At 42.9% G+C, this 22,937-nt stretch overlaps 1 protein-coding gene across 11 annotated transcripts in view; it reads left to right on the top strand.

The window, feature by feature from the left end:
• Positions 1-22,937, top strand: part of NBEA (neurobeachin) — a 580,876-nt gene that overhangs the window by 123,041 nt on the left and 434,898 nt on the right. For all 11 annotated transcript variants that reach the window (XM_044287233.1, XM_044287230.1, XM_044287232.1 and 8 more), the window contains exons 3-8: positions 3,362-3,462; positions 3,699-3,794; positions 4,973-5,094; positions 8,629-8,755; positions 12,518-12,637; positions 14,976-15,122. In XM_044287233.1, the coding sequence (XP_044143168.1) occupies positions 3,362-3,462; positions 3,699-3,794; positions 4,973-5,094; positions 8,629-8,755; positions 12,518-12,637; positions 14,976-15,122 (713 nt within the window). The remainder of the gene's footprint in view (positions 1-3,361; positions 3,463-3,698; positions 3,795-4,972; positions 5,095-8,628; positions 8,756-12,517; positions 12,638-14,975; positions 15,123-22,937) is intronic.

Genomic DNA, 22,937 nt, shown 5'->3' with positions numbered 1-22,937 from the left:
TGTCCCTGTGATGTTGCATTCATCATTGGCGGCTGTGGTCATGGAACGTGGGAATGCTGTGAAAGTGATCATGATACCCAGGGGAAAGCAGTGGGCCCCTTTTAATGTGATAGGAATTTCCAAATTTATTTCCACAAGCCCTAAGTGGGAGTTTTCTGAAATATTACAGCATTATTGCGGTATGTGCTGTGGGTGGAAGATAGAGGTTATATCCATCGTGCTGTCCAGGTCGATGGGTTCCATAGGACAGGGTCCTATGTCCACTGAATGTGGTGGAGGTGAATGTTACTTATCTAGTCCATTCTGGTTTCTTTCATCGTTCTCTACTGATCAGAAAACATAACTCCTAAGAACCGCATAAACTACACTTGTGCAGGCACAGACAGAAGATTATTATTTAGCATTTAATTAAAGGATTTTATTTGCCTTGCTGGCTGATGTAGACTTAACCATTATATTAATAAATGTACATTATCCAAAATTATTTTTGTTGCAAACATATCATCCCTTGATTTAGTGGAGCTTACAAATGACTTATGTTGAATTATGTTTTCTCATAATGCAGCTCACTAGTTCCCCTCTGTCGTTCCTTATGTTATCCACACATACACATTTGGGCAAGTCCTCATGGGAAGCCTAGTGACCCTACGTGGATTGCATAAAAGCATTACGGAAAGAACACAAAGACTGTGCATTCACATAAGATAAAGGTCAGATTCTATTTCGGCTGACCATCATGTGAAAATTATACTGAAACAATCACGGTGGCTTCTGTCTTCCAAAAATGTGATCTGTTCAGAAAATGTATGCTTTGATCAGCCAAAAATACCAGTGCATGGCCAAGCATTTTGCACAAAACCGGTGTCCCATTCTTTTTCGTTTTTCCCTAAACTATCTTGCTAATTGACCATTCTAGTCTGTTATGTTGAAAGTGGAATCATAAGGTTGAAAAAAGACACAGGTACATGAAGTCCAACATATAATCCTGCTGTGTTGATCCAGAGGTAGGCAAAAATCCCTATGAGGTGGATGCCAGTTGCCCCATATAAAGACCTCAGGCGCATGACACACAAGTTTTGGGTCTGCATCTGATCTTCATGTTTTGCGGATTGCATACGGACCCATTCATTTCTATGGGAATGAAAAAAAGAGAATGGGAGCAGTTGTTCGTGATCATGTGAGCCTTCAGGCCTCTGTGAATGAGATATTGATGGCATATCCTGAAGATACACAGTCAGTATCAAAATACTTGAATGTATTATGTTGGAACTTTTCCCATAGGAGTTTACAACCTTCAGGGAATAGATCCAAGAAGTGAGGGAAAGAAGATGGTAGCACTAGACGTGTCCAATGGAGGTAGTGTTGGAGACTTTTAGGCCACGGTTATAGAGTTGTGTTTGAAGGAATTAGAGAGGAAGTTCCAGAATCGAGAGAAGTCTGGTATACAAGGCTGTAAGAAGATTAGTAAAGAGTTTGAGTTACAGGTGATGTCTGTGAATTTAAGAAGAAATGTACAAAAAAAGATATATATATGTTACGTACCAAATACTAGGCCTCTGAGATAGCTAAACATAAAGCTATTGTAAGGTTCCATATTCTATCTGGAGTGGCCTCTCATGACACATACACTCACCTAAAGAATTATTAGGAACACCTGTTCTATTTCTCATTAATGCGATTATCTAGTCCAGTGTTTCCCAACCAGTGTGCCTCCAGCTGTTGCAAAACTACAACTCCCAGCATGCCTGTGCAGACAAAGGCTGTCTAGGCATGCTGGGAGTTGTAGTTTTGCAACAGCTGGAGGCTCACTGGTTGGGAAACACTGATTCTAGTCAACCAATCACATGGCAGTTGCTTCAATGCATGTAGGGTTGTGGTCCTGGTCAAGACAATCTCCTGAACTCCAAACTGAATGTCAGAATGGGAAAGAAAGGTGGCAACAGCAGAAGACCCCACCGGGTACCACTCATCTCCCCTACAAATAGGAAAAAGAGGCTACAATTTGCACGAGCTCACCAAAATTGGACTGTTGAAGACTGGAAAAATCTTGCCTGGTCTGATGAGTCTCGATTTCTGTTGAGACATTCAAATGGTAGAGTCCGAATTTGGTATCCATCATGCCTTGTTACCACTGTGCAGGCTGGTGGTGGTGGTGTAATGGTGTGGGGGATGTTTTCTGGGCACACTTTAGGCCCCTTAGTGCCAATTGGCCATCATTTAAATGCCACAGGCTACCTGAGCATTGTTTCTGACCATGTCCATCCCTTCATGACCACCATGTACCCATCCTCTGATGGCTACTTCCAGCAGGATAATGCACCATGTCACAAAGCTTGAATCGTTTCAAATTGGTTTCTTGAACATGATAATGAGTTCACTGTACTAAAATGGCCCCCACAGTCACCAGATCTCAACCCAATAGAGCATATTTGGGATGTGGTGGAACGGCAGCTTCGTGCCCTGGATGTGCATCCCTTAAATCTCCATCAACTGCAAGATGCTATCAAATCGATATGGGCCAACATTTCTAAAGAATGCTATCAGCACCTTTTTGAATCAATGCCACATAGAATTAAGGCAGTTCTGAAGGCAAAAGGGGGTCCAACACCGTATTAGTGTATTAGTATGGTGTTCCTAATAATTCTTTAGGTGAGTGTATAAGGGATAGACATAAAAATTTTGATGTCAAGTCAGTTAGGTTGTTTTCCGTGTCTGGCATGTTCCACACTCTTTGGGGTCATATACCCAAGGACTGACATTTTTCTTTCTTCCTTTTTCTCCTCTGATAAGTGATGATACAAAAGTTGGAAAATTTTACATTTTGTCCTAGTCCCTAATCCCCCCCATCCCCGATGTGTTGCAGCCTCTGAAGCTTTCTTGACCCTTTCATCTAACAGCAAAGCTTCGTGAAAGTCTGCTGGGGTATTAAAAATTTAGAAGTGAAACAGAATAATGGAAAAAATAAAGCAGCTTTAGGAAACGTGTCAATTACTTAGTTACATAGTTAATACGGTTGAAAAAAGACATAAGTCCATCAAGTTCAACCAAGGGATAGGTGGGGACGTGAATCCCAGAAGGAAGTGAGACTCCGATTTCTACGCGTTTTCATAAGCATTAATGTTGTTTGCTTTTAAGAACTCGTCTAAAGCCTTTTTGAAACTGTCCACTGTTCCTGCTGTGACCACGTCCTGAGGAAGTCTATTCCACAGATTCACAGTTCTTACAGTAAAGAAGCATTGACTCTTCCGGAGACTGAACTATCTTCTGAAAGTGTGGGGAGGACGCCCGACTGACATGAGAGAAGAGGTCATCTCTGGGCAGGCTGAGGTTGAACTAATGTTATTTTTATCTACCCTTTTAGATCTTCTGGTTGACATGTTGGGAGTGCTCGCCAGCTACAGTATCACAGTCAAAGAGCTGAAGCTTCTCTTTAGCATGTTACGAGGAGAAAATGGAATCTGGGTAAGCTGCGGTCAGGGCCAGCATCCTCCGTATTAATGCTTAATAGCTTGAGGTTACCATCAAATGTCTCCTGAGGCACATAGAAGTAAACGTGTTCCTCTTGCTAATTGAACGTCTCTCTAAAGTAACCTCAAATAGCTGGTCTTAAATTAGGTATTCAGTAATCTATGGCTGTTTATGGACATTTGTCTGAGAGTGCTTTTACTTAGCATTTACGGCTTTCTCTGTTTTGGCAGCCGAGGCATGCAGTGAAATTGTTATCAGTGCTCAATCAAATGCCACAGAGACATGGACCCGACACGTTCTTCAATTTCCCAGGACGGAGTGCGGCAGTAAGTGTTTTATTGATGCAAAATTTCTTCAAACAGTATAGGATTTGTGTTAAAATATTAGGTAAGGTCCTGACAGCTGCCAAACCTGTAGTTATGATCAATGTCCTCTATCTCTCTCCTATCATCCCTATCTCTCTCCTATCATCCCTATCTCTCTCTCCTATCATCTCTATCTCTCTCTCTCCTATCATCTCTCTCTCTCTCTCTCTCTCTCTCTCTCTCTCACTCCTATCATCTATCTCTCTCTCTCTCCTATCATCTCTCTCTCTCTCTCTCCTATCATCTCTCTCTCTCTCTCTCCTATCATCTCTCTCTCTCTCATCTCTCTCTCTCTCTCTCTCTCTCCTATCATCTCTCTCTCCTATCATCTCTCTCTCTCCTATCATCTCTCTCTCTCCTATCATCTCTCTCTCTCCTATCATCTCTCTCTCTCCTATCATCTCTATCTCTCCATCGATAGATAGATAACCCTGTAGATCAGTAATGTCTAACCGCTGCCCCATGAGCAACATGTGACCCAAGGGGAAGCCAGATTCATATGACACATCCCGCCACCTCAGGCCTGTGAGTGATTGTACATTTTCCTTCTGTTGTATGACCCCTGGCCCTGGTTGAATGTGATTTGTAGCGGAGTCTAGGGCCACATGTGATGCCCCCAGAGTATGTTGGCTGACCCTTGCTGCTCAAGATAAACCATACAGATCGCTTCTGCTTATAGTTGAAATTGTTTGGTGTGTGATTGGGTAAAGCAAGTTAGTGGGCCCTGTTAAGGCAGCGGTACCAAGGCACAACTTCTACAGAGACCCTTGTTATAGCAGCGAGGCTTCAGGTTTATTATGGTTGCCTCAGTAGCAACTTGAAAAATCATAATTTTTGCTCGTCACCTCTTCATTCTGATATTATTTTTTATTTTGTCATGTAAAACATGAACCAGGACATGTACTAGACCAGGGATCAGCAACCTCCAGCACTCCAGATGTTCTAAAACTACAACTCCCAGTGTGCTCCACTCACTTCTAAGGGAGCTGTGAGAACAGCCGAGCATGTTTGCATGCTGGGAGTTGTAGTTTCACAGCAGCTGGAGTGCCGAGGGTTGCTGATCCGTGTACTATACCATACTGTGCAGTCCCTGCTTGCATGCCGTGTAGTAACTGCTATTTCTAACCCTCTCATTCTAGGCTATTGCACTGCCTCCTATTGCCAAGTGGCCTTATCAGAATGGTTTCACATTGAACACGTGGTTTCGGATGGATCCTTTAAATAATATAAATGTTGACAAGGATAAACCTTACCTCTACTGGTGAGTGAATGTCTTGGTGTGGTTGTGTTATTAGTTACATTGTCCAATTGGCGCCTATCGACAGGATATTACTCCGGCCTAGTCCTGCCACAAAAGCAAGTTCTATTGACTACTGGGTGAGGAATGATGGCTGGAGTTTCATATGCCAGTCTAGAAAGAAAAAACTTTGACATGAATTATGCCATATTTATTAAAATAAAATAATACATTTTGGACTGTCCTAAAGTCGGAAAGTGAAATCTATTTTTTGCCAAAATTTATGCCTTTTTCTGGTTTTAGTATTAAGAAATCTAAATGTTTGAAGACCTCCCACACTAAAACATGGCCATTTTTTTCAGTCTGACTTTTTGAGTCAAGAGTGTTGCACAGCTGTTGATGATTTTTCTCTAATGTTTTCTAAAGTTTTGGGGGACATTTATCAAGACTGGCGTATTTTACACCAGTCTTGATTTCCTCTGTGCTACTGGAGGATGATCCAAATGTATGCAGAGGCGCATGGCTCTCATATATTTGCTGCAAAAAACTTAAATCTAATCTCTTAGCTGCCGCAGATTTAAGCCTTTCTTCACACCAGATAACTGGCACAAAGAAAGATAAATGTTTTGTGCCGCCTGCTACCCGCCCATGACACACCTCCTTTTCTGCGCCACAAAATGTGCAACCTATTTACACCACTGAAAGGGCATAAATAGGTTAGTAAATGTCCCCCTTTGTTTTTATTTTTGACAGATTCCAGGGCTTTTAAAGGAGATATTCTATGACTAATGTAAAAAATTCAAATCGGACATCATCTAGTACAAAACATGGTTTTAACATTGTTGGAACCAGCCCTGTACCTCACATGGATCTGCTAGATTTATTTCAAGCCGACAGCTCAGGGGAAGTGTCTTTTCTGCTGCAGCTCAGGGGGCGTGTCCATGCTCTCCCTATCACAGCTCAGGGGGCATGTCCATGCTTTCCCTATCACAGCTCAGGGGGCGTGTCTGTGCCCTCCCTATCACAGCTCAGGAGGCAGTTGAAGGATGAAACTGAGCATGTGCGGCCATCTCAGTGAGCAGGGAAAAAAACACAAACAGCAGGTGGCGCTATACAGATACATTTTATTGAATAACTCAGTGGCTATGCTAAATTTTTACTTACATGTAATTAGCAAACTGTAGAGTATTTTTCGTGGGAAAGCTCCTCTAAGTAGTAATTCTAAGGTCTGTTTCACTTGTGTTTTGGCTTTCGGTTTTGAGGTCAGGCAGAGGATCTCGAAACCAGACCAAAACGGTTTCATTTGATGTTAACACATGCGGATGCATCCGTTCCATTAGGATGCAGATGTGTTACATCGAAACGGATCAAACCAGATTCGGCACTCGATGGGTGACGGATAAAAAAAAATTCTGATCCGAAAAAAGAGGGATCCTGTATCAATGACTTACATTAGCTTTTGCTGCTGGATTGGGTTTGTTCACAGAGCAGACACAAAGCCGCAGCATGCAGCAGGTTTTGTGTTCAGTCAAAAAACTGAACAAAATGCATCCTGACTACGTTTTTCTATTTCATTTTCTGTTACATAACCCAGTGTATACGCACCTGATGTGTCATTCAATTGCCTGCAGCTATGAATATGACTTGACCTAAAAGCTCCTGTATAAAGGAACTGAACACATGATGATAATATGGGGGGGGGGGGGGTTTATCATGAAGTCACTTGTCAGATCTTAAAGAAAACCTCAGTCAAGGAGACGTTGGGTTATGTGCCTACATACTGTACTAATAAAAAGAAACTTCAGTGTGAAAAGGTTGTCCGCTCACCAAACTTTCATCATATGACCTCCTGTCTGGTGCACGGCAATATGAAGCAAAGATAATTGTGTTGCCAGTTGCTAAGGCTACTTTCACACTTGCGTTGCTGGATTCCGGCAATCTGTATGCAAACGGAAACAATTTGTAGACTGATCCGGATGCGGATCCGTTTCATAAATGCTTTGCAATACCGGATCAGTCTCTCCGGTGTCATCCGGAAAAACGGATCCGGTATTTTATATTTATTTTTTATTTTTAGAGGAAGACTGGATCCGTCAATGCGGAAGTGTTCAGGATTTTTGGCCGGAGAGAAAAATGCAGCATGCTGTGGTTTTTTCTCCGTCCAAATACTGTAAAAGGACTGACCTGAAGACATCCTGAACGGATTGCTCTCCATTCAGAATGCATTAGGATAAAACTGATCAGTTTTTTTTCGGTATAGAGCCCCCAGGATGGAACTCGGCACCATAAAACTTTGACACAAGTGTGAAAGTACCCTAAGAATACTTTCACACTAGTGGCAGGGGACTCCGGCAGGCTGTTCCGGCGGGTGAACAGCCTGTCGGATCTGTCCTGCCGCTAGTTCACGTGTGCCTCCGGATTGCTGCTCTGTCCCCATTGACTATAATGGGGGCGGAGTTCCGACGGCAGCGCACTAGTCGCCCTCTGGTCTCTATCTGGGAACTGACAGCTAAGTTTTATATATGTGCGTATGTGTGTGTGTATGTATATATGTGTATGTGTAAATATAATATTAATATATATATATATATATATATATTATTTGTATGTATATTTAGTGTGTAAAATAATAAAATATTTTTTCATTTTGTCATTGTTTAATTGTTGTAATGTCTATGCAAATAAGGAGTTTTGTGTTTCTAATATGGCTGCCTCCAGGGAAATTATATATATATTTTTTTTTTTACTAAATGTATACAACATACAAATAATAGGAGTAATTCTCTGCCTCTGCATTATTTGTATACATTTCCCTGAGCTTGCCCTGGATATCTGTTATCACATTACGTATTAATGTACACGGCAGCCTGGAAGCTATCGGCTCCATAGTCTGCTGCCATATATGACTGCTGTGTCTCAGTGGTCGGCTATTGAAACATCAAATTTAAAGGGGTTATCCCATGATTAATGTACTACAGTATATGATGTCTGATTTTCATTATTTATGACCGTCTCTTTCTAACAAAGTTACAACCAGCCGTGTACTGCACATAGACCCAGAGCCCATGGCGTGCCCTTTCTGGTGGAGGTCCTTGAAGGGGGGCATGTGTCGCTCCTGCTGCAACTCTCTCTCCCTGTATCTGTAGCAGTAGATATGGCCGGTGACAGTTGGTTGGAACATGTGTGACCAGTTATTTTACTTACGTGGACAGAGAAATAAGGAAAAGAACAAACAGCAGGTGGCGCTATAGAGATACAGTTTATTGAATGACCATACTAAATGTTTAATTACATACAATGACAAAAGTATTCACATCCAGTTACTGGTTTGAAAAATGTGGAATTCCTGCTAATATGACCTGTAGTGATAGACGTTGCTCCTCCGTCTATGTTCACATCTGGTGCATTTGTTCTGGATTTTGGGCACGAATTTTGTCCAGACAGCCCAAAGGTATTTAGAGTGTAATTCATGTGCTCGGCCTTTCCGCAGTTTTAGGACTTTTTTCTGCTAGCGTTGATAATACATCAAAATGACTGATTTTGATTCTCTGATTTTAGCTTTCGCACCAGTAAAGGCGTTGGTTATTCTGCGCATTTCGTGGGGAATTGTTTGATAGTCACATCCCTGAAATCAAAAGGAAAAGGTTTCCAGCACTGTGTGAAGTACGACTTCCAGCCACGCAAGGTAAGTGATGAGAAACAAACCTGTGCCAGGGTCCGCAGTCTCTGCTTTCTCCTTCAGATAGTAGATTCCCATATGGTGTCCCTCTGTCTGTGTATTAGCCGCTCTCAGTTTAGTGTGACTTATCCTGGATAAAAAATTGGGTGCATCTCTAGACACTTTTGTCTAATTTTACCGCCCCCATTAATTGGCTTACTTTGCAGCAAAACTTTAGCCGCAATTGTGGTGCCTATTGTTGCATAGCAAGCCACGCCTTTTTCCTGCTAAGCCACACCCCTTTCGGCTGAACCACTCCGTTTCCCACTAAGTCACACCCCTTTCCCACTACGGTATGGCGCCCTGGCAATACAGCATCTAAACCATTCAATGAATGTAAATCTGCCCCTTAGTGTTTATTTTCATTCTCTCAGTTTTTCCCTCTGTCTCTTTCTGTTACTGTTTCTGTTTTGTCTTGCTGTCTTTTGTACTCTTTTATAATATCTTGCTGTCTGACACTGTGCAGCTTTTCTTTTCTTTTGATCATTCCCTTACTCACCATCCTGCTGTCTTTTGTTATCAGTCACTTCCTCTTCATCATGGTTTATCACTTTGTCTCTTCCTCATGTTAAGGGTCGGATAACATTTAATTTCTACTTTACATCAGTTTTTATTTTTTTTACACTGTATAGGAGAGCTTTTCTATATATATATATATATATATATATATATATATGTATGTATGGCACAGCAAAAAACATATACTGTATGTTATATATCTGATTTAGCTTGGGAGTCAATCGCCAATGTATGCCACTGTCATGGGTGAACTGGAAGCTTAAAAAACTAAAAGTTGCCCCATTTTGTAGTTTAGTACAAACTGGCAGAAGGTAGGGACAACACAAGTAGGTGGGGCCAGCAATGCCATATTGCGGCATATTATACCACCCCTGCAGAGCTCAATACCACAGTGCATCACAAAATACCTCCCCAGAAGCTGCCCTTCTTTGGTGGCCAGTGCCAGTTGCCACATTCTGTCCTTCTACTCCAGTTTCATCAGGATTTCAATACAGTTGAATTTGGGAGGGGAGCGCCAGATCATTACTTACCATGGTTGGCGGCCATGAAGAGGGCTAAGATGGTCCACCAGGAAGTTTCCCTGTAGGCTCTATAGCCTTTTCACCCTTGGCAACTGTATACATTTACGTTGGCCTACATGGAGGAATACTTCCTACTGATACCTGAAATGGCAAAAAAAAATAACTAGACGTGAGCAGAGCCTTAGATTGTCTCTTTCACTCTGTCTATCCCCAGCAGGGGTGGATTGGCCATAGACCCTACAGGGAAATTTCCAAGTGGGCTGATGCCAAGGAGGGCCACCCAAGCCCTCCCCAGGCCGCCAGCCAGGTACATAATGATCTGATTCTCTCCTACATAAGTAGGCCAGCAGCTGCAGGTGTCCTACTGAATTCAACTCTATCGACGTCCTCGGGACAGTGATACAGTTCAATACTGTGGCGCAGGTGGCAGTATTTTGTGCTGCATTGTGGTAATTGGTTCCGCTGGGGCGGTATATTGCACTGCACTATAGTATTGCTAGCCCTGCCTAATTATGTTGACCCACCTTCGGTCAATTTGGACCTGTCTGCACATGGGGCCACTTTTTTTTCCAGGGCCACTTTTAGTTCCCAGTCTGCCCCTGATCCCCAGTCTTCTTCTTGATGTCGGGTTGTCTCCCATTTGCTTTCTCTTGCTTTTTATCTCTGTTGGACTGGTTCTGTCTACCTTGTCTCATTGGCGTACATTTATTTGTGTGTATTGCGGTGCCTAGCATGGGGTCTCCTTCTTGCCATCCATCTCTTCCTCATTCTACTTGTCATACTTTATCACTTTCTTGCTTTCTATTGCTTTTGTACAATCTCTTCCTCACCTTCTGCGCCGTGTGCTTTTATTTTTCCTTACTACTTTAATCTCTTGCTTTCTTGAAGACTCTGCCTTGCCTTCTGCTTGTCTCTCCATCACCCTGTCTCTCTCATGCGGTCACCTTTTCTCTCCGCTTCTACATTTGTTTAGTTTCTCCGTGAACTCATTAGTCTAGGCTAATTCCAGTGGAAATATTTAATAACATGTCTCTGGATAACATCCTGTGATTGTGATATATGCCTTAGAATGGCTTTCGAGCCATGACACAAACTAAATTATGAACCAGCTCTGAAATCCTTAAGTTATATCAATTGAGTTTTAGATTTCCTTTTCACATTTGTTATAATGAATGTTTGAACTTCACTGCTTGCTCCCTTTGGGAATTGAGTAGCTGATTGACAGTGCATTAATTATACCTTCTGAGAAGGGCTCGGCTCTCTCCGAACTCACACATCATATGCAAAAAATTGGAATTAGAGCCTAGCCAACCCTAAAATGAGGCGATTTTACTGCCATTACACAATGATATAAACACCAAGCAAACTCATTTACCGCACTGAAAAATATAAGCTTATTCTAATGTTGTAATAGTTAGTTTTGAGCATTTCCATTAGATTTTGATCTCTCTAAAAATATCTCCCTCCATGTGTGATGGGTATCGGGTTAACTCGGAGCCCCCTTCAAATCTAAGTGATTTGTGCTTCAGACCTCTCCTTCCTAGTTTCTTTACAGAAAGTTATCCTTGTCTGCCATGTTAGAGTCCATTCAGATGTCTGTAGTGTTTTGCGGTCCGCAAATTGCGGACCTCAAAACACGGACACCGCGCATGGCCGACACTTATATAGAAATGCCTATTCTTGTCCGTGGCTGCAGAGAGGAATAGGACATGTTCTATTTTTTTGCAGGGCCACGGACCGGAAGTGCGGATGTGGACCGCACATTGAAAATGAATGCGGACCATTCATGCGGACGTCTGAATGGACCCTTAGAGATACAATAGAGCTACAGTCCGGTCTCAGTCCCTTTGTCTATAAGCCTGCTACTTGCCACTACCAGGAGTGTAGCTATAAGGGGTGCAGAGGTAGTGGGCCCAGGAGCCTGGGGGGCCCAAAGACCCTTGGGCCACATAAGAAGACACCAGTATTATAGAAAGTGCATGTTGGTCAAGTCACACCTCTGGCTGGGGGGAAAGGGGTTAGGTCAAGAATTTGGCATGGTGGGGGGGGGGGGGGGTCGTTTCAATTTTTTTCTTAGACAGCAGGAAGGTTATGTGCTTCCCTGGCCACAGACCACTGAGGGAAGGGGGCCCCAAACTGAACCCTTCCAACAAGGCCCATGAGCCTTTAGCTACGCCCCTGACCACCACTCTTCTGAATAATTAGTTCGGTCAGCTACTATTTGTTCTATCCATTTCAATAAAATGTAATGGGGGTCTGTAAAGAAGACTTCAGATCAAAAGTGGCCAAGAAATACAGAATATTACACTTTCTTTTGAGACCCAAAATTAAGCCCATGTGTGGGAGGTTAAAAGAAAAAGCCGATCACAATAAAATACACCACAGATATAAATAATTCACATTCACGAGAAGACGACTAAAGAGTAGGCAGACATTTTATTCATAAGATTTGCCCATCGATTTGTCACACTTGAAGGAGGATAATAGACCTACAGAGATGTTGCATATAAAACCTCTGCCTTGAACATCTTCATGTTACAGAGTCGAAAATAACGTAACCTATTAATCCTGACTGACTGCAAGCGCCAGAAAAATATGCAAAGACTGTAACACTTTTCCTGTGAAGGTGACATATCTGTTAATACTCTGCTGTATTCTGTACTAACATGGTTAATCTCTCTCACGACAGTGGTACATGATCAGCATTGTTCACATCTACAACCGCTGGAGGAACAGTGAAATCCGCTGCTATGTAAATGGCCAGCTAGTATCTTATGGGGACATGGCGTGGCACGTGAACACCAACGACGTGAGTATTGGTTACAAGGACACCTAGCGAATCGGTGATTATTCTGAAAGTCACCGCCTTATGTATGGCTTCGTCATGCCTCCTCTGTAATGTAATTATATTGCCTTCACAATTCCAGATCATTCTATGGGATGGAAATTCATAAACCGGCATTTGGAATAAGATGTAATTTTCTAGTATAATGTTTAAAGGCATTGTCCTAGACTTTTAAAAAAGATGGATAAGAGTCATCCATGTGTGATCTGACCCCCACGAGTGTGGCTGTTCCTGCTACTACAATTCTGCCTCATTGTTCCCTGGATAAATAATGAACCGTCTTTGTGTCTTCATTCTGCTGATTGGTGGTGTCCCTGGAGTTGGACTCCCCACATTTATACTTTGATGATTTAAGCCAAATAGAAGCCATAACTAAGAAATCTATGAAACCGTTTTAAATATTAACCTATTTTTGCCATCTTTTGACCGGGAAGTTCTCGAGCATGTCATTCTATTTCCTCAAAAGGGATCCAACAACTAAGGGGCGAGGGAATGGATGGTGGTGCATGAGTCGAGTCTGTAGAGGAGCCAGCAACACTTTCAGAAAAGACATTGAATTACTTGGGAAGGCATAGGCATTCTCGAAAGACCCAAAGTTGTCCCCCTATAAGACTATTTCTCATTTTCAAGGAAGTCAAGATTTTGCTGCTTCCATCCTCTCGCTATGGTTTGGCAGCAATAATGTAGTTATTTTATTTGAGGTACCTCTTCAGTAGTTTTATGGAGGAGCACCTTCCATGGGCTTCAGGATTGGTTGAAGCCTTTAAAGGGGTTGACAACATTTTGGCTACTGTTTGCCAGTGTGTATGTATGATTATATGGCACTTACTGATATAGCATATAGTTAGTACCATGGCACTCGTCAGTTTTCTGTATATAAAACTGAGAATTTTATTGATTCATACAGTCAACATAAGTCTGGACAAACGTAAAATATCTGATTGCCAGAAATACTCATTACAATTGGACATTTTGGTCGTAAGACCTTCTATAGCGCTAGAAGTCTAGAGCAAGGAAGCAAGTGGATCTGTGGATGTCTGCCTTTCATTAGTTATAATGGCTCATTTTACCCAGGGAGCAATCATTAGGTGAAATAAAATGGCTGCTGTCCTATTAGTATACAGAAAACCTGTCCAAATCACACAGGAGGACAAGTTACTTCAGAACACTGAGGTAAAGAGCTGCCTCTTTCTCCTCTCTGCTCTGCTTGTCAGGAATTGTGATCCTAAATACAGTTTAATATGAACTTCAGCTGAATCTCTGTAGGAATGGAGCTCATGAGGAGACATGAAGTACAACAAGGGGGGTGGAGGTGTAGTAATGAGCAGCAGCACTTGTATGCAGTCTCCATTACCACAGTCTGTCCTGTCCGTCCTTTCTGTACTTCAGCTGTCTCCTCGTGAACTCCATTCCTACAGAGATTCGACTGAAGATCTTATCAGCCTTAGGCCGAATGCACACGGCCGTTGTTCACGGCCTTCAGCGGTCCGTGGAACCGCGGCCTGGATTCCTCCTGAGAGCAGGAGTGCACGGCTTCATGGGTTGCTATGACGCCGTGCACTCCCTGCTGCAGCCACAGTACAGTAACACACTGGTATAGATCATACCAGTGTGTTACTGTATTGCGGCTGCAGCAGGGAGCGCACGGCGTGTGCATTCGGCCTTATTCAGCTCTTTAGCTCAGTGTTCTGAAGAAACTTGTTCTCCTGTTTGATTAGGACTGGTTTTGTGTGCACTAATAGGACGGCAGCCATTTTATTTCTCCTAATGATTTCTCCCTAGATAAAATGAGCCATTATAACTAATGAAAAGTATTTGGGAATATATTTATAATAAAGTAATATTTAAGCATTTTAATTTTCTTAATTCCCGGAGAATCCCTTTAAGAGGGTAAAAAATGTGTACTCGATTTATAAGAGGTGCAATAGTAGAATACAGTCACTGGTGTACATTATGCAAAAGACAGCATATGAACCCCTTGCACCTCCAGTAGCTCATCATAGAGCACCCCGTTATATGTTTATAATGATCCAGCTTTGAAATCAATTTTTCAAGCACCTAAATCAATCTGAAAGACAGTCGGACTCTGCTTTAAAGAAGACAAAGAACGGGTTGCACATACGATAAACCCCCCCCCTATCTCCAATAAATCTTTGACCTTACAGTTGTTGGTTAGTATACCCCTGGTAATATGCATAATATGCATAATATGTATATAATATGTTAGTATACTGGATATTTTATGGATTATTATGGTTTTTATATTTTGTTACCATGTGTTTTTTTTTGTTTGTTTTTTCAGAGCTATGATAAATGCTTCCTTGGTTCATCAGAGACGGCCGACGCCAACCGAGTGTTTTGTGGTCAACTTGGAGCAGTGTATGTGTTCATCGAGGCCCTGAACCCTGCACAGATCTTTGCTATACATCAACTTGGACCAGGTTATAAGGTGAGACACTTCATGGATGGGTTCTGCTGGCTGAGAGCTGGATGGCTGCAAGCCTTTTGTTCCCCGATTTAGTTCAGTGAATGACATACATCTGGCTTCATCAGGGGGTCATACATGAATGAATTGTAGCCTCTCAAGAGCTGCAACTATGATCTTGCTTTTGGGGCCAATACTGTATACTTCAAATGTGTGCAGAAGAAGAGCATTTCTAAGCTCAGATTATAATTTGTCAAATTATATTTTTTTGCTTCCTTTGCTGGCTTGATTTATTTTTCCATCACATTATGCACTGCTCATTTTCATGGTTACGACTACCCTGCAATCCAGCAATGGTGGTCGTGCTTGCACACTATAGGGCGCCGGGCTATGCGCACTCCCACAGTATCGGCCGCCAGAGAGGCTGGCGCATTTTTCCTATACGGATGGATTTTCCACCACGGATGGATTGCAGGGTGGTCATAACCTCTAAAACAAGCAGTGTATAATGTGATGGAAAAATGTATAAAGCCAGCAAAGGTGGCAATGTGGACAATCACAATACATGAGTGCCTTGTATTAACCTCCTCTACATAATAAATGCCATTTGGTAAAGTGAGACAACCCCTTTAATTATATCTAATCTGATTTAAATGAGCAGTAATTGTAAAGTGCAAACCTTGTAGATTTTATATTGATGATGTGGTTTCATCTGGCGTCCAATAGCAGTATCAGCACTTGCAAGTACACGGATGTAACTCGCTCTCCTCAATGAAGTGTATCTGAAGATGGATACATTAGTATCCAGAACATTACATTGTGAAATATAAAGGCCACATGCACAGTAAAAGCATTGAGGCCCGTGATATCACCGCAGGATAGTGTCTAGTTGCCGACTGATGCAGCGCACTGTACTGACGCGTTTTTTCCCTGTTCACCCTGGCAGAATGTACAGTAAACATTGATTTCCTTGCACAGTCATAAATCACTTCATCTTCTGATATAGAGCATGCTGGTCGCTGGCGCATCCCCGCGCTGCGCTGCTAGTATTCTCCATTACAATTGGTATTCACCAGGTTACAATAAATTCTAGGACTTGTCATCCACCTGAGCCGAGGACTCTCCATCCTGTCCTGAATTAACATTGATTGGATATCGATTTCCCTGCGTTCTTAGCTGATTACTTGCGCGTTGTCAATTACGTGCACGTTGCTGGCGTTTTTTCTTCTTTCTTTCTTTTCGTTTTTTCAGAACATATCTGTGAGGTTATTCAATATTTAGTCCTCCTAAGGGTACAACCACACATTCAGGTTTCCTGATGCAGTCTTGGAAGCTAAAGTCAAGAGTGGATCATAAAATGAGAGAAGATATGAAGAACGGATATGATTTCTCCTCTTTTTTTGAATTCACTCCTAATTTTGGCTCAGGAATACCTGACTGTGTGGCCATAGCCTAATCTGACTATCCCAGTGAGCAGCATGTGGTGTGCGAGCGTCTTCAAACTTGGGGCCTGGATGTCTCTGGAAGCTCCTGAGATAAGGTTATTGATGACAGGTAGCACTTTGCACAACCAATGTTCAGTGATCATTTTCTATTGTTTGACATCATCGGTTGAATGTTATCCTGGAGTCTATGCTTCAGCCGAATAAGTACACAGGAGCTGCTTTTTATGCTATAGCTAATGTTTGATGTTAGAGTTGTGTAGAAATCTTCTTCTGGTGTCATCCACACAAGCCCATAACCGACCCGTAATACAGAGACAATATTGTATGGGCCAATATGTTACCTTCTATGTGCTACGAATTTTAACACTGAAGGTTTTCTTTCAGATTCGTGTTACCTCTGATTAAAAAAAATATCATGCCATGTTTTTTTGGATGTGGTATTATAGAGATATGCTTCCTTTGAACCTTTGCTTCTTGTTGCATTGAGGCACCATCCAAAAGGACATGAAATGCCTATGGCAGGGGTGGCCCACCTTTGGCTCTCCAGCTGTTGTAAAACTACAACTCCCACCATGCCCTGCTGTAGGCTGATAGCTGTAGGCAGTCGGGACATGCTGGGAGTTGTAGTTTTGCAACAGCTGGAGATCCTCAGGTTGGCCATTCCTGGCCTTTGGAAAGGACATGAAATCCCTATGGCTCCACGTTATGGATCTGTGGGTACACTGATTACCACCGTATAAGGTCAGTGCATGAGGCTTAAAGGGGTTCTTGTTTACCTGCGCACCGTCGACATTGCAACGTTGAGCAGGTGTAATTACAAGTCGCCTCATTCACTTCAATACACTTGTATAGGAACGAGCCGTGCCATAGATGTGAATGGGATGGCATCTTGTAGTTACTGAGCGCTGAGCTGTGGAGAGGATCGTGTGCTCAGTATTTACCCTCTATCGCGCTGCAAGTCTGCCATCTCTATTGCCCTCACATGATCGCCGGGAATAGACGCGGGCTATACCTCTTAGGTCCTCGCCAGATGTCCTCTTTAGTCTTCCTGTTCAACTGCATACAGTAAATGCAGCTGAACAGGAAGAATCAGAAACATATCTGGATGGAACCTGTAGGAAAGAGCCCGCTTCCATTCCTGGCCGTCACGTGAGAACAATGCAAACATTGGAATTGGCGGCACATCGGAGGGGGAAGTACTGAGAAGGCTATCTTCTCTCCACAGCTCGGCAGACAGGAGGATTTACGCCAAAACCTAGAACCTCCTTTAAAGGGAACCTGTCACCAGGATTTTGGGTATAGAGCTGAGGACATAGGTTGCTAGATGGCCGCTAGCACATCCGCAATACCCAGTCCCCATAGCTCTGTGTGCTTTTATTGTGTAAAAAAAACGATTTGATACATATGCAAATTAACCTGAGATGAGTCCTGTATGTGAGATGAGTCAGGGACAGGACTCATCTCAGGTTAATTTGCATATGTATCAAATCGGGTTTTTTACACAATAAAAGCACACAGAGCTATGGGGACTGGGTATTGCGGATGTGCTAGCGGCCATCTAGCAACCCATGTCCTCAGCTCTAGACACAAAATCCCGGTGACAGGTTCCCTAAATAAAAAATAATAAAAAAATGGAAATCCGTTATGGTCAGGATGTTATGACTAATTTGTCTACCCAGTGAAAAGCAGGTTGAGAAAGAACGCACCTACCTTCAAGGTAAAACAGGTGAGATGTATGGAGCGTAGCCTTGGGTCTCCCTCTAATTACATGTGTTGGGTAATGTACTGCAGAGGGGAAACTGTTGTATAAATGTCTCTCAGCAGCTTGGTGGATTGAAGAAGGCCTTTGTGATAAGATCTTATCATGCCCCGCAGAGCGTGTTTACGTGTGCTCGCCTATCAGCTTGGGCTTTCGGTGTTGAGTCTTTCCTAAATCACTGCAGCTGTTTATGTGCCTCCCCTCCCCCATGCTGTCAGTACTTTGCTCATTGTTTGGCCAATTATACTACCTCATCCTGTGTGCTTTGTGATTGCTGAGAGAATGCAAAATATGAATATTTTAAATACTACATTTGCAGCCAATTTTCATAAACTGTATAATCACATCACCAGGCAGGTAGATTTCTATTCATTGCAGCATTTCTATTGTCACCTAGATGGTATCAGAGTCCCAGAGACCGAACATGTCATTTATGTAATAGACACATCATGATTGCAGTAATTTCTCGGTGTGACGCCCTGTACCTGTCAGTCATTTTAAGTAAATGTGTCAGTGTCTCATCTCTTGGCAGAACGGTCATGGTCATCATTGACAGTAATTCCATTAGCAACTTAAAGGGGTTTTCTGGGATTTTAATATTGATGAGTTATCCTCGGGATAGGTCATCAATATCAGATCAGCAGGGTTACGACACCAGACACCCCCGCCGATCAGCTGGTTGAAGAGAAGACCACAGCCTTCCCTTCCTCGTTTACCTGCGCACCGTCGACATTGCAACGTTGAGCAGGTGTAATTACAAGCCGCCCCATTCACTTCAATACACTTATATAGGAACGAGCCGTCCCATAGATGTGAATGGGATGGCATCTTGTAGTTACACCTGCTCACCGGTGCAATGTCGACAGCAAGCAGATAAATAATGGAGAAGGCAATGCTCACACAGAGCACGGCATTCTCTTCAACCAGCTGATCGGCGGGGCTGCCGGGTGTCGGAGCCCCACCGATCTGATATTGATGACCTATCCTGATGAGAGGTCATCAATATTAAAATCCCAGAAAACCCCATTAAGGCGGGTTTACACAGCACAATGATACAGATGGTCGCTTCCTTCCTGACAGTCGGGTGCTTGTTTAGTGAAGGAGACCTCTACATTTACATGCAGCGATCTCCTTCATAGTATGAGGATGAGAGATCGCTATTGCGATCGCTCGTCCTCATACAGAATCATTTTTTTCTGGGCAGCAGATCGCTTTTTAGACCGCACGATCTGCTGTCCAGAAAGGATAATTGATGTGCCTATTCAAACGACAGGATCACCCGATGATCGTTTCACTCGTTGATCGGCAACACATTTAGATGGGCAGATTGTTGGAAACGAGCGTTCTCAGGGATGGTCCACAACCGTAACAGCAGCATGTTATAAAGCTAAAGGAGCTGAGCAAATTGATATATAGTTATGTGGGGAAAGATTCAGTAAAACTTGTAATTTATACATCTGCTGTTTCTGATTTCAGTTGTACATGGGGATGTGTTATCAGTGATTGATAGCTCCCCCTGTATAAGGGCTCATGCACATGACCATAGTTGTTTTTACTGTCCACAAATTGCGGATCTGAAAAACACCGATACCGGCCGTGTGCGTTCTGCATTTTGCGGAACAGAACATACAGCCCATAATAGAACAGTCCTATCCTTGTGTCACAGATGTAGTAGGGGAGAACACCAAAAGACAACAAGAAGGAAGGGGAAAGACACTGGGCCTCACAGCTAGGGAAGGAAAAGGGTCACCACCTAAAAAAAACTGCTCCTGGCCCTAACTCATATCTGTATGGGCACCTCTTGATGGTTGAGATGCCCATACACAAGAACCTAGAAAACCCTGGTGCCCTAAAGGTAATGACAGGGCAGAGACAACCCATTCCTTCCCTGGTGAAGGAACCATCGTCTCGCTAAGGCCTAGTAAACAACCAGGAGGGGGAAATACAAAACACAAGCAGCGGAACACTTAACTTCTGAGGATGATGAATAAACAGGACTTGTACAAGAACCACACTCAGCTCTTCCAAAATCAAATAAAGCGATCCAGAGCAAGAAGTGATGGGTAAAGTCAGACTAAATAGGGAGAGGTAAAGGTCACATGATCCACACCTGAACTGGAGGTGTAGACATACCAGTAACACACAGACAAAGTGAAACCAAAAGAGGCTGTCAGATCACTAATGAGCAGATAATCTTTCAGACCTTCTAAGACCTGTCACAGGTGTGACACCTTGTCCGTAAAGCAGACAATAATAGGACATGATTTATATTTTTGCGACTGCTGCAGAACGGACATAAGGACGCAGACAGCACACTGTTTGCTGTCCTCATATTTTGCGGCCCCATTGAAGTGATTTCAAACCGCATCGAATTGGAATAAAAAATACGTTTGTGTAGATGTGCTTTAAGTGTGTACACATAGGTCGCTGTCAGTCACTGATAGTTGTACACAGGGGTGGTCCTAAGTTTAGAAATAGCAGAGTTAAATTACACATTTTGCTGAATCTTTTCAAATTACACTGCATTTTTATGGTGACCGGTTCCCTTTAAAATGAAAAAGTAAAAGAAAAAACTTTTAAAATGACAGCACTTTTTAATGGGATCTTTATTTCATGTTCTCATTAAAATAATGTTCATGACACTAGATGATTGGGTTGATAATCCTGAAGAGTGCCCTGGCTGCAGTACCTGAGCTCCGAAATATCTTAATGAATTGAATTGGGACATTACATCAATGCCTACAAACCCCCGTAGCAAGTCAGCAATTCATTAAGTCCACTTGGTTGGCTGGAAGTGTATGCCGAATGAACCTGCCAACAAAACCAATAGGACAGAATTCCTAACATGATTAAATATGACGTTCTTGGTTCACTTGGCAAAAGAAAAGGGGAAGAGATTTAAAATGCTTGATGTCTTTTTATTTCTAGCTAAATATAGAGCGGTCCGAGTCCGAGAGAATGAAATGTTTAAGCTAATAACCTATTAGCAGCTGAGCAGAAATCCTGGCCTGAAAAGTAAAGTTTGAAAGTGTTTTATTAAAGAGGAGTCTTAGTTCTTCTCCCCCAACCAGCAGGGACATCGAGGGGAGCGCCTCATTCCCCCTCATGACAGTTTTCTGGTATAAAAAAGTTGCAAACACAGGGTGTCATTTATTAGGACTGGCATTTTAGACGCCGCTCTTAACCACCGCGCTGGCGGTGGATCCGCCGAAGTTATGTAGAGGCGCCGGCCTCTTCATAACTTTGGCGCATCCACCGCCTGTCTAAATCTACCCCAGCTCCCTTGCTGGAGTTGATTTAGAACATTTTCTACACCTAAAACAGGTGTAAAAAGGATAAATGAGAAGGCCTGGCGATACATCCCCTTCTCTGCTCACGCCAGCTGTAAAAAGGGGGCGTGGCATGGTCGCCAGTGTATCGCCAGGCCTGTCTCTTTTTTTTATATCAAAGTTGAGGATTGCTGGCACAAATAACTTGGTGTATATCAGTTAGTAAATGACCACCCTCAGTGTTTGCGACTTTAACACCACGTCTGCAAAAAATTTGCGCAAGTTCCGTTTCTCTGCCGCCATCAGCACTTTCCCAAAAAGGAGGCATGGCAATGGAGGGAGCAGGTCCACCAGCCCCCGCATATTTATCTTCTGTTACGCCAGTTTTATGACGTAAAAGAAAACTGAAATCCACGCCAGCTAGAGGGGCTGGCATAGATTTCAGACTAGGGGCATGGACCGTCTGAGGCGTGAGCCGCACCATAACTTAGGCACAACCTCTGGCAACGCTCGGCCTGCTTGAGGCTTCAGTCTATTAGATCAATGTAACCGGTTCCCTGATCTTAGCCGGGGAACGCTGTTACCGGAGCTGAAGTGCGCGACTTCCGCTTCCGGACTGCGCAGATGCCGTGGTCACATTTAACCACAGCATCTGAAAGGGAAAATGTATGTGATCAACCTTATGGCTGATCGCATGCATGTGCCGCGGGTCTCTGCTATTTCAAATAGCAGAAACCTGGCGGCTAAAAGATTGCATGATGGTTTCAGTATTGATTTTACAAAAGTGCTGCTCATGTGTGCCCCATCAGTTCCTTCATATGACCTGATATGTTGATCCAGAGGAAGACTATCCAGAGTTCCAACTAAGCAGGTGCCTATGTATATTCTCCGTGGGAGGGGGAAATCTTGGCAGTATATGGCATTTGCATATGTCGCCTGGAGTAGCTTTGCAAACAATACATTTCGATAATTGTGGCTGGAAATATTGTTTCTGGTAAGAATCACAGTTCACTTTTCCTAACCCTCTAATGACTTGCTTGTTCCCGGTTGACTAATACGTTCCACTCCACTTGAGAGATGTCAATTTCCTGACTTTTGTGCCTCTCCTCTTATATTTCTGGTGGGATAATGTACAGATGAAATGCGCAGCTTCCCCGCTCCCGACAAACACATTGCAAGTCAATGAACTCCTGTTTTAAGCACTTTCATTGTCTTGCTCGTTGTCTGCATGTAGCTGTCATCCGGCTGCAACATTTTAAAGAAGCACGTCAAATGGAAATGACAGCTAGCTTTATGGAAGTCTCTTATCTGTTCATGCTCGGACAATTTGACAGCGAAATGTTTTACAGCAACCTCGTCAGTCATT

This window comes from Bufo gargarizans, chromosome 3, assembly GCF_014858855.1.
Source record: "Bufo gargarizans isolate SCDJY-AF-19 chromosome 3, ASM1485885v1, whole genome shotgun sequence".
In the NCBI taxonomy this organism is placed as follows: Eukaryota; Metazoa; Chordata; class Amphibia; order Anura; family Bufonidae; genus Bufo; species Bufo gargarizans.
The sequence above is the reverse complement of the archived record's forward strand: the minus strand, read 5'-3'. Positions and strand labels throughout refer to the sequence as shown.